We start from the raw sequence: 12122 nt of genomic DNA, 5'->3' as shown, positions 1-12122 counted from the left end.
TTCCACTGGGTTTTACATATGTCACTAGACTTCAGTTTCATCATCTGGGAGATAAGGTAGTTGAACCAGCTGACTTTTTTTTCTTTTGTAAACTCTTAACTTCCATATTAGAATTAATGCTATGTAGTAGCTCCACAGCAGAAGAGTGGTAAAGGATAAACAAGGGATGAAGTCACTTGACCAGGGTCACACATCTAGGAAGCATCTGAGGTTAGATCTGAACCCAGGACTTCCTGTCATTAGACCTGTCTCTCAATCCACTAAGCCACTTAACCATTCCCCTGTTGACTTTTAAAGTCCCTTACTGCCAATAGTGTGCTGGGAAGTGTTTAACTACTGTCTAGGAAAAGAAATGCATACACCACATGCTTTTAAATTTAATCTGTATTATTTACATTTTCTCAATTGCTTTCTTAAGTCTACAAATTAATCAAACCATAAACCAAGCCCCAATTTGTAGCATTTGTCAATTTTTAGAGTGTAAATGCTTATACCAAAAATAAAATAATTGGCTTTCAGAAGCCAGTTTGAGCTAGCTGTAGCACAACCTCAATTCTAGGCACATTATCTATGAACCCATAATTATATCAGATATAAATCCATTAAGCCACTGGTAAAATTGAAGATAAAAAAGTATCTGGGGAGCAAACATGAAAAAGAGGATTCTGTTTGTTTTTCTTGGTCCCACAGAATTAGTAGGTCCTAGGAACAATTAGTAGAAGTTTTTAAAAAGGCAGATTTTGGTTTTGAAATAAAGGAAAAAAATTTCCCCTAACAATTAGAGGTATCTAAAAGAAGAATGGGTCACCTTGGAAGTCAGGGAATACCTCATCACTCTGGGACTTCAAGAGGAAGCTAAGTGACCCCTTGTTGGGAATTCTGACACAGATTAGAATCCATGGATACGTGGTCTCTTCCAACTCTGAGGTAGCACAAAGATGTAATGGAAAATCTCCTTTCCTGGGGATGCTTAAGAAACGAGGTAGGATTCTCAATGATCTGTTGTTGTTCAAGTGGGTTCAGTCATGTCCAACACTTCAAGAGCCCATTTTAGGGTTTTCTTGGCAAATACTAGAGTGGACCAAATGAGGAACTAAGAAAAACAGGGTCAAGTGGCATGCCCAGGGTCACACAGCTCCTAAGTGTCTGAGGCTGGATTTGAGCTCATGAAGATGAACCTTACTGATTCTAAGCCCCGTTTTCTATCTGCTGCATACCTTGCTTCTCCATCAGTGATCTAGCATTGTTTAAATGTCATACAATTCAGAGGCAAGGGGATTTACTTAATCATTTTTCAAGGTTCTTACAACAATGATTGCACCAAATTAGGTATGTCTGATTTGGTTACATCCATACCAAAAGGCCTCAAAAGCACATCTAGAGCTGTATTTTCTGTGAAAACGTTCTTACATCTGTTCTTTCCCCTCTAATCACAATGTATCACCCTCAATACTCCCTTCCTGGCTTCTTAAATGGTCTCTCTGCCTTTGGTCTTTTCCTCCTTATTAGAATATGAGCCCCTTGAGCTTATATCTTTTGTTTCTTTTTATATCCCCTGGACTTAGTACAATGACTAGCACTTAGTAGGTGCTTAATGCATGTTAACTGATTAACTAACTGGTCTTCTATAATTTTTACCTTATAGGATCATAGATTTAGTTCTCCTAACTTCATTCAAGACTCAGTTCAAATCCTACCTTCTGCAAAAAGCCTTTCTTATCCCTCTCCAGTCTCCCCAACTCTTGCCCTGGCAGGGAACCTCAGGGACATCTACTTGAATCTCCTTGTTTTGCAGACATAGTAACTTGAGGTATAGAGACTTTGAGTGATTTGTCTAAGACCATGAAGGTTCTAAGTAACAAAGGCAGGAACTGAACCCAGGTCCTCTGACTCTTAATCTAGCCCTTGCCCCTGAAATTATCTTCCTAGATCTTATCCTTTTCACTTCCTTGCTCAGAAACATCTAATGACTCCCTTCTTGCCTCTAGGAGAAAATGCATGTGCCTTATTATAGCTTTTCTCATCAGCTACAGGAGGGGACTTGGGGGAGAGGAGGGAAAGAACATGAATCTTGTAACCATGGAAAAATATTCTCAATTAACTAACTAAATAAAATCCCCCCCCCAAAAGACTTTTGACAATCTAGCTCTAACCTTCTTTCTGCACTTAGTTCACATTTCACTCCCTTACCCAATAAACTCCAGTGGCCCCTATCACCTCCAGGATCAGGATCAAATATAAAATCTCTTTGGCATTCAAAGCCCTCCATAGCCCGGACCCTTCCTTCACTTCTATTGTTCTTATACCATACTTCCCTCCACTTAATTTATGACACAATGAAACTTCAGGTCAGTAATTTTTTCAGTCATGTTCAGCTCTCTGTGACCCTATTTGGGGTTTTCTTGGCAAAAATATTGGAGCAGTTTGCCATTTCCTTCTCTACCTCATTTTTACAGATGAAGAAACTGAGGCAAACAGGGATAAGTGACTTGTCTGGAGTCACGTAGCTAGTAAGTGTCTGAAGCAAAACTTGAGGGAAGGAAGAGAGGAAAAGAGAGAAAGCAAGAGAAAAGGAGAGGAGAGAAAAGATGAGAAAAGAAGAGGAGAGAAGAGAATGGAAGGGAGATTAGAAGAGAAGAGGGAAAGGGAGGGGAGGGGAGTGGGGAGAAGAGTGGAGAGAGAGAGCCTATGTATAACTGTGTCCTGGGAAATGATTAAATTCTTGCAGATGACTTACAATCAGCATCTGCAAAAATAATATTGGGACTCTTCCCTCCAAGCTCCAGAGTTACTCTCTTCAAATTACTCCTTCCAGCTGCTTCTTGGATCAGTTTTCCAACCTGAAAGGAAAGGAAACAGAGAAAGATTTTACACCACACTACCATCAGTATTAGTAGCCATAGCCTGTTATGGACAGCAGTGAGGCTGTAGCCGTAAATAAATGTGTGCTGAAGACTTACTGGTGGAATAACACAGGGCTAGCTCCCAGGACTTTGCCCAGAAGAGGAGAGTAGATAAGATACTAAACTTGCCAATGGGGGATGTGCTTTAAGGTCTGAGGAAATGCCTTGGACAGTTGTTTTCCTATTGTAGCTGGAATGAACTGGGAAAAGGGAGGAGAGGAGGGGGTTCTAATCTGGTATCTTGAACACTGAGTGATCTTCTCTCCAAGTAACTGGCATGCACACTATAGACCAAATTAGCACAGTGAGATTTCCAAACTTGGATCGTGGCCTTGGTATTCAGATCTTGGCCTTTAAAGAAAGCCAAACTACTCTCTACTTTATATCAAAAGCAACAACATGCACAACTATGGATGGATATAAAACACACTATTCAGATGTTCTTTTAAAAAATGCCAGGTATTACAATGATTACAATAAGCTAATGAAAAAGGCAACAAAATGGAGCCAAATGCTGCATATATGAATTGGGCAATCCTGAGCTCAGAAAAGAGAAAATGAATTTCTCCTTTCCTTGAGAGTTAGAGGCAGAAGAATATGGTTGTGTGTAATGTTGCATAAACCATGGGATATATTCTTTAAGAAAGTTGGTCTTGACCTCCTTGGTGATCTGCCTCTCCTCTTCTCTTTCTCCTTTTCATTCCAGCTATGATAGTAAAACAATCAGCTGAGGCATTTCCTTAGACGTTAAAGCATCTCATCCATCTGTCCACATTATGAAGCTTTACTTGCTGTCCCCCATGCCTGGAATGGTCTGCCTCTTGGCTTCCATCATCTACCAGCTAAAATCCCACCTTTCTTAATCACCTTTAATGCTAATGTATCTCCTCTGAAATTATCTCCAATATATCATGTAGACAGATATCTTCTGCATACACAGTTATCTGCATGCTGTCTCCCCCATTTAGCTGAGCTCTATACAGCTCTTGAGAACAAGGACTGGTTTTTGTTTGGTTTTGCTTTTCTCCATATCTTCAACACTCAGCACAGTATCTGGCACATAGTTGGCACTTGAATACTTATTCCCAGCTGTGTGACCCTGGGCAAGTCATTTAACCCCATGTGCCTAGACCTTACCACCTTCTGCCTTAAAATCAATACTTATCTGCCTTAGAATTGACAGAGGTTAAAATTTTTTTAGGAAAATAAAGATAATAACAACATATTGAATGACTGTTCCAAAGGTTGGCTTCCAGTTTGGTAGGAGAGGGGAAAAGGAGATATAATCAGACATGATTGAATGTTAAAACATTAAAAAACTTATTTTTTTAAGTTAAATACTATATTAAGATATGACTACTTAGGGCTAGAAAATTGTCATCAAATATAGTTCCTGCCATTACGTAGGACTACTTAAAAGCCCTCCAGATATCTTTGGGGCTACTTTTAATATTAAACTATAGTCCTATACTACTTATCTAGAAATTGAACCAAGTAACTGGAATTGAATTTGAAAGTGAGTGCTGGCAAAAGAGTAGCCATAAATTTCAAATTAATACTGAGTGAGTGCTGTGCTTGGTCAGGTCTATGAAAAAAATGGGAGCAGAAGATCGGACAGTCATAAAAGAATAGAAGCATGAAGGAGATGATAGTGATGGAGACTCAGGAAAAGGGAGGCAAAAATAAAACAGGGCAACAAAGAAAAATGGGGTAGAAGCAAGCAGAGGTGTTGTGCTAAAACTGGGGATTCAGAGAAAGGCCCAAAAAGGGCCCTGCTCTCAAGGAGTTCCTCTTCTAATGAGGGAGACAACATGCAAACAGCTATATACAAACAAGATATATAAAGAATAAATTAGAAATGTCTGTAGGGAAAGAGTACTACTGGCTTTCCATTTGGGTGCTATTGCTTTCTTTGCTATTTGGCATCTCAATGAAATAATGTTTGTAAAGTAGTTTTATATATGAATACACTATATAAATGCCAGCTATTGTTATTACTTATGTGACCTTGAATAAGTTGCTTGACCTCAATTGACCTCAGTTTTATTACCTATAAAATGATGAGGTTGGAAATAATGTCCTTTTCAGCTCTAAAGCCTATGCTAGTATATAGGGTGCTTGATGAAGGGAGAGAAGAAAAGGCAGTAACATATTGTCAGGTATGCAATCTATACAAGATGTGTTGTCTTATAAATCATGGTATCATACCAATCAGTCAGCAAATATTTACTAAGCAATATATGTCTACAACTGTTACAACAGGGTTTCTAAAATAATAATAGTTAAAGGGAGAGAGAGAGGGAGAGAGGGAAAGAGAGAGAGAGAGAGAGACAGAGAGACAGAGAGACAGAGACAGAGAGAGAGAGACAGACAGAGAGAGATAGAGAGAGACAGAGAGAAGAATAGTGCTAGAAGAAAAAAAAACAGATGATGGCACATCTGTAAGAGAGAAGAAAAAAAAATATGATACTATAGCATTCTCTTGGTTCATTTATATTATATACCATTAAGGCTCAGAATCTTTACTAATTCTGATCCAGATAAAACTGTCAAATAATACCTATTTTGCATATGCCTGAATCAAAAGTTTTAAAAATCTGTAAATCTACCAAGAATTGATCAAGCCTCTATAATCCAGGCATTATCCTGGTCCTTAGTAGTATCTATTGTATATAAACAAATGCAACTAAAACTGAATACCACCCACTAAATAACTAGCACAGTGCTAGATGTTATGGGAAAACAGATGGTGCTTGCAATCTTGTTGAGGAAATAGGGTTTATGTATTTGAAATAATGGGAAAAAAAAACAAGGCCACATATAATCACCTGCCATCAGGTATGTGGTAAAATTTTAAAGTGTTATGAGATGCTAAGAAGGGAGGTTTTGGTTGAACTGTTTGCAGAGGGAGCCTTTTTCTCTGGCCTAATGCTGACTGAAAAGGCAAATGAACTTTTTCAGCAACTACAGTTAACTAAACTGAGCGTATTTTCTTTAAGATGGCTTTCAAATTATATGTACTTCTGCATTAGAAAGCCAGAAAGTCAGAAAAGGTCATTGGAGAGGATGAAGCAGTAATAAGTTTTAAGAGGGGGGGAGGAAGGAAGGAAGGAAGGAAGGAAGGAAGGAAGGAAGGAAGGAAGGAAGGAAGGAAGGAAGGAAGGAAGGAAGGAAGGAAATGGGAAAGGAGGGAGGGAGGAAGGGAGGAAGGGAGGAAGGGAGGAAGGAAGGAAGGAAGGAAGGAAGGAAGGAAGGAAGGAAGGAAGGAAGGAAGGAAGGAAGGAAGGAAGGAAGGAAGGAAGGGAGGGAGGGAGGGAGGGAGGAAGGAAGGAAGGGAGGGAGAGAGGGAGGGAGAGAGAGAGGGAGGGAGAGACAGAGGGAGGGAGAGAGAGAGGGAGGAAGGAAAGGAGGGAAGAAAGGAAGGAGGGAAGGAGGGACGGAGGCAGGAAGGGAAGGAGGAAGTCAGGCTAGTTACTGAGTAGTCTATTCCATGAACACATTCCCCATCCCTCCATAGTGGTGAAACTGATCTACTTTGGTGAAGTAAGCCAAATTCTACTCAAGCTAAGAATTTAGTATTATTTTAAGGTACTGATTTAGACAGAACAAATAGAGATTAAATGTTCTTGTATGTGCCAATCTTGGTAGCTCATATAAAAGAAAACCTTCAGTAATTAGAAAATATGACTGTCCTAGAGGTTTTTTAAAAGTAGTTTACAAAGTAAAATAATTCACAGATGGTCAAAAGATTGTTATCTTATTCATTTTATCCTAATTCTGCCCTAGGAGCAAAAGAATGCTTCAGAATCATAGACTTTCCTGAGGAGAGGCAAGACTTACTAATTATCTTACTAATCAGGAGGGTAGTGTGTTCACTCTCCTGGAAAAGAGTTGCCAGCTGATAATCTTTTTTAATGTTCTTTCTTCTGCCAAGATTGTCTCATTGATGTAACTTAGTGACCAAAGTATTAATTAGAAAATGAAAGATGGTCACTGAGGGGATTTTATGAAAAAGACAATCCCTCACATCAGTCCTTTTGATGTTATTCTTTAAGACATATTACTTGTGCCAGATATTCTGCTAAAGATGAAGCACTGAGAAGAGCTTGGAGGAGAAATGAAGAGCTTTTGTCTCAGCCCTTACTTATCCTTGCTGATGCCTTTGGTTAGTTAGCACCTGCATCTTAGCTTTTATAGTTCTGAGAAACTAGAAACTGGCTCAGTCTTTGCTTCCTATTTCTCACTTTCAAAAAGCCAGAAATGTATATCCTTCTTAGAGATGACAATTCCAAGATCCTTCCAGAATACCTTTTACTAAAAGATCCCTAAATATGTAGACAAGCAAAACTGTCCAAGGAAGGACAAGGAAAAGCCTTTTGACTCACAATCTGATCTTAGTGATTTATTGACATTGGCTATTGTACTACACATTTCATTAGCTTGCAACATTAATTAGGCATCTATTATATTCAAGGTGAGAGGCAACATCCCTTGAGGATCAGAAGGCTGGCACTGGAGCCTGACTGATTCCTACCTCTGAAACATACTAGCTTGTCTTGCCATCTACAAGTTGCCTAGCTATTTCAGTACCACCAGGCATTCCCCTAAGCCTACCTTACAGAAAAGCAATTGAACTAATTTGGTGGAGGTAGTTTCTACTGTGGAAATTCCTTATATTCATGAAATCATAGGTTCAGATGAAAAAGTTTTAAATATGCAAAGCAGAAGCTAAAACTGAGTATATTAAAATAGCTGTGATGGAGACTATGCCTTAAAGGAATTTAAAATGTAAAGATTGGTAGGAAAAGTATACAAAAGAGAATGAGAAAATTGTGAAATGTTAGTAACGGAATAATTATACTACTAATAATAGCTAACATCTTCATAGCATTTACTACATGCTGAGCATTTTACAATTATTAGCTCGTTTGATTTTCACAACAGCTCTGGGAAGTAGGTGCAAATATTCCAATTTTACAGATGAGAGAACTGAGACAAATAAAAATTCAGTGACTTGCTCAGGGTCACAGTTAGCCAGTATCTAAAAAGTACATTCCCCAATTCACTGTCAGACAGCTCTAGGACTGGAAAGGTCATCTAATCTAACTATTCCCTTTAATAGATAAGGATACTGAGACCCAAAAAGGTTATGGGACTTACCTAAATTACATTAGTAGTGCTTATCAGAGGTAGGATTTAAATATAGGACCTCTGAATTGATTTTATCCCCTATCTTAAAAGATACTATTTGCCATATGAGATGTCATGGGGGGGGGCAGTAGAGATATTGGAGAAAACAATGGTGATGTAATTCCTTGAAAGAAGGCATTTCTAAAGAAAGAGATTGGGGATAGTAGCTAGAATCAATTTCAGGAATGAGGGACAGTTGTAAGTAAAGGTCTAATGAGTGAATAATAGAAAACTCTCACTTCTGGAAATCAGAGGTAATGGGGGACACTCCAAACCACAAGTTGAATTTTTATTCCACCAAGCAGCATTCCCCTTAGGGCATTTAGATGGCATAGTGGATGGAGGGCTGGATATGGAATCAGGAAGACTCATCTTCCTGAGATCAAATTGAACCTCACTCTCACTAGCTTTGTGACACTGGGTGAGTCAGGGTTAAGTAACCCTGTTTGCCTCAGTTTCCTCATCTATAAAATAAGTTGGAGAAGGAAATGGCAAACCACTCTAATATCTCTGGCAAGAAAAGCCCAAATGGGGTCATAAAGAGTGAGACACAAATGAAAAAGGACTGATCAACAACAAAAGTGCTCCCCTTATCTCTTCTGCCTCACTACAAATTCTTTTGAAAGTCAAGACTGCTGCCTAGAAGGGGGCCTCCTTATAAAGAAGATATCAGTGGGCATGTGTGCCAAGAGAAAGCAAGATATGCATGCATGAGGGAGAAGAAGAATCTCATCCTTCTGTTTTGCAGCTGTAGAACAGTCTGGCAAGAGATTATACTGGATGAAGACTATAACACTCACTAAAAAAAGGAAAGACACTAAAGAGGAATTAGAAAGATGTGAAGGGCTCAATTCCATGTCAGCTGGAAGTGGGAGTCAGAGATAGCTCTATCAGCTATGGGTGCCTGTTCTTTTGATAAGGTTCAATCTTTCTCTCTGTCTCTCTGTCTCTCTCTGTGTCTCTCTCTGTCTCTCTGTCTCTGTCTCTCTGTCTGTCTCTGTCTGTCTGTCTCTCTCTCTCTGTGCTGAGGAAGCCCAGTGGGTCAGAAGTGGGAAGTGATTTTACAATTCCAGTAGAGAGACCAGTCAAGCCTATTCTCAAACCCATTTCTTTGGTCTTCTATGCAGTGATCTAATCATGTTTCACACTCTGTCCAGTTGCTCACCCCAGCTGCTACCTTGCCATCATTCAGTCAACAAGTTTTAGGCACCTACTACATGCTAGGCACTAGGATAAATTGATGGGGATACAAATGCAAAGAACAAAATAATCCCTACCTATACTTTGCTTTTGTTTTATACATATATGTATATAATATATGAATATATATCATTTTTTGCTATATATCTTTACGTATAGCAAAAATATAAAGTCTGTCTTAGAATCAATACTGTGTATTGGCTCTAAGGCAGAAGAGCACTAATGGCTAGGCAATGGGGGTTAAGTGACTTGTCCAGGAACAGATAACTGGAAGTATCTAAATTCAAATTTGAACCCAGGACCTCCTGTTTCTAAGCATGGCTCTCAAACCATTGAGTCACCTAGCTTCTCCACCAAATATTCTTTTATATATCTTTCAAATATTTCAAAATTAATCTTCCTAAGGCACATTTGATCTCATTACATCAATATACAAAAACCTTCAGGAAATTGCTATTGTCTCTAGAAAACAAACAAATGAATGAATGAATAAAATAGCCTATTTTTTTAAATTACAGCCTTCTAGTGTGGTTCCAACTTCTTGATGGAACCTTAGTTCAAAGCACTCATAATACACTCTACCTTGTACGCATATTGGACTGTTGTTTAAGCACACAAGGAGGAGTCATGGAACTGGACTAGAAAGCGAGGCTCAAGCCAGATTTTGGAGGGTTTGAAAACCCAGACAAAGGCATTTGTATTTCCCAATAGAGGAAATGGAGAGGTATTAAAATTTATTGAGTCCCAAGGAACCAGCAAGGTCAAAGCTGCACTTAAGAAATATCATTTTGTCAGTTGGATGGAGGATAGATTGGAGAGAGACTAAAGACTAAGACATCAACTAAGGAAGTTATCATAATAGACCAGGGAGAGATAATGAGGGTCTGAGTTTGAGTGATTATGACTTGAGTAAAAAAAGGGGGGATGATTGAGAGAGATGTTAAGAGGATAGAATTGACCAAGGCTTATTAACTGATTGGATAGGGATGGAAAAGGGAAAAGAATATGCATTTATTAAGCACCTATGATGTGTCAAGAATCACATTGCTAAGTGTTTTATAAATATTATCTCATTTGATCCGCAACTCAAAGGTAGGTGCTATTATCATCTTCATTTTACATGGGAAAACTGAGGCAGATAGAGGTTAAGCTATGTACATAGAAAATAAGCAGCTGGCACAATATTTGAGCTCTGTTCTTTTCTATTTCACTTCCAGTTCTCTAGCCACTGCACTACCTAGCTGCTATATTGGAATAAATGAGAGTAAATAATCAATTATGACTTCTAGGTAGGCTATAACATTCTGACATGTAAAAATAACATTTTATTTTGTCCTCAGTCCTTAGAAAGCTGAATACTAGGGGAAAATAAGAGTCTAGCACAGTGTCTTGCATACAGTAGGTAGTTAAGAAATGCTTACTGTTGATTATGCTCATTTGAAATGTCTCTTTCAGTTGTTGCCTGGCACTCACTTAGTCCACAGTTTGATTTCCATTATAAACTGATTTATTTTAGGCATTAGTAATGTAGGCCAGGGCTTATTTGTGGCTAGATTAGCCATGCAAAAAGCTTGCTCAGCTCCTGTTAATCAGAGAATGGAGAACAATACCAAAGAATAATTTTTCCTAGCTCAGTGTTCTGCCAAACTTTCCTTGGAAGCTGACTTTTTAGTAAACATCGTGGGGGTGAATTTCTAGGTGAATAATGCAATTGTTAAGCCATATAGCAATATAAAGCCAGGGCTACAAATCTATTTATGTCATAGTCCCAGTGATCCTAAAATCCAAAAATATTACTTGAGAATTACTTGAGAATGATATTAAAAGAGGAGGGAAAAGACCTATCAGTACAATAATATTCCTAGCTACTTTACTCATAACACCAAAAAATGAAAGAATATATATTTAAATAAAAAAAAATTGAATTACTGAACAAAAATAAATATTTTGGAGTTATTGCTTTAAAATATAAACTTTTCAAATATTATTTATATAATAGTTTGTTTTAAGTGCAGACTTTAAAAAGATATTTTGAAGAATAACAATTCATGAGTACACTTTGTAAGGCAATTAAATCTTAGCCCCAATCAAAGAGAGATTATGGATGAGACAGGTCATTACAATCTGAAGTGGTCCCAGGAATCTGACCAATTCAAGGTCATTCCCAATTTGGATGACAACTTGTGGAATTGTCAAGTTCCGGGGATGCTTTAAGGTCTACGTTTATTATTGGGTAATTGGGAAAAACATTCAGGCTAAGTGGCCTTAATGATCTACATGGGAACCAATCTATGACACAGTCATGCCAAGTCCCAGATTGCCGTTTGGTTCTTAACCCTGTATATGGACTAGAACTGAATAAAATTTCATGGATAAGGGGATAAGGTACCATGAGCCTAACAGTGGGGCTCCAAGTTTCCAGATCCGAAGTTCAAGTTTCTTGGGAAAATATATCATCTTCCATAAGGTTTTGCTACTAGGGTCAGGGGAGGGAGGTGAATCATCCAAAAATCAACTGACCCCAGAGTTTCCTGTCATCTATCATGCCAAGAGGGAGGAAAACGATGTTCAAAGAGATTTAATTGAAACCCCAAAGCTTGTGATTCTTAAAAGGAAAAAGTCATGTTTCAAAAAATGGGAAAAAAAACCCCAGCCCAACTGAAAACAGACAAGCTAAAAAAGTATGGTAGATCAGATGTAAACTAAAAAAATAGGCCAAAAAGCAAATTGAAGGATGTGTTGCAAAGGACTCTAAAACTAATAAGAGATTCTTTAAAAATACCAAAGTTAAGAAGCTATCTAAACAATAAGCAAGATCCTTTGATGACC

General features: G+C 38.3%; 1 protein-coding gene across 3 annotated transcripts in view; it reads right to left on the bottom strand.

Moving 5' to 3' along the window:
• The window catches only part of ALDH1A2 (aldehyde dehydrogenase 1 family member A2), a 186645-nt gene that overhangs the window by 18039 nt on the left and 156484 nt on the right, over positions 1-12122 (bottom strand). For all 3 annotated transcript variants that reach the window (XM_056809383.1, XM_007479682.3, XM_001368117.4), the window contains one exon: positions 2738-2840. In XM_056809383.1, coding sequence (XP_056665361.1) covers positions 2738-2840 — 103 coding nt within the window. The remainder of the gene's footprint in view (positions 1-2737; positions 2841-12122) is intronic.

Source organism: Monodelphis domestica, chromosome 1 (genome assembly GCF_027887165.1).
Source record: "Monodelphis domestica isolate mMonDom1 chromosome 1, mMonDom1.pri, whole genome shotgun sequence".
Lineage (NCBI taxonomy): Eukaryota > Metazoa > Chordata > Mammalia > Didelphimorphia > Didelphidae > Monodelphis > Monodelphis domestica.
This window is presented reverse-complemented; position numbering and strand designations above follow the sequence as displayed.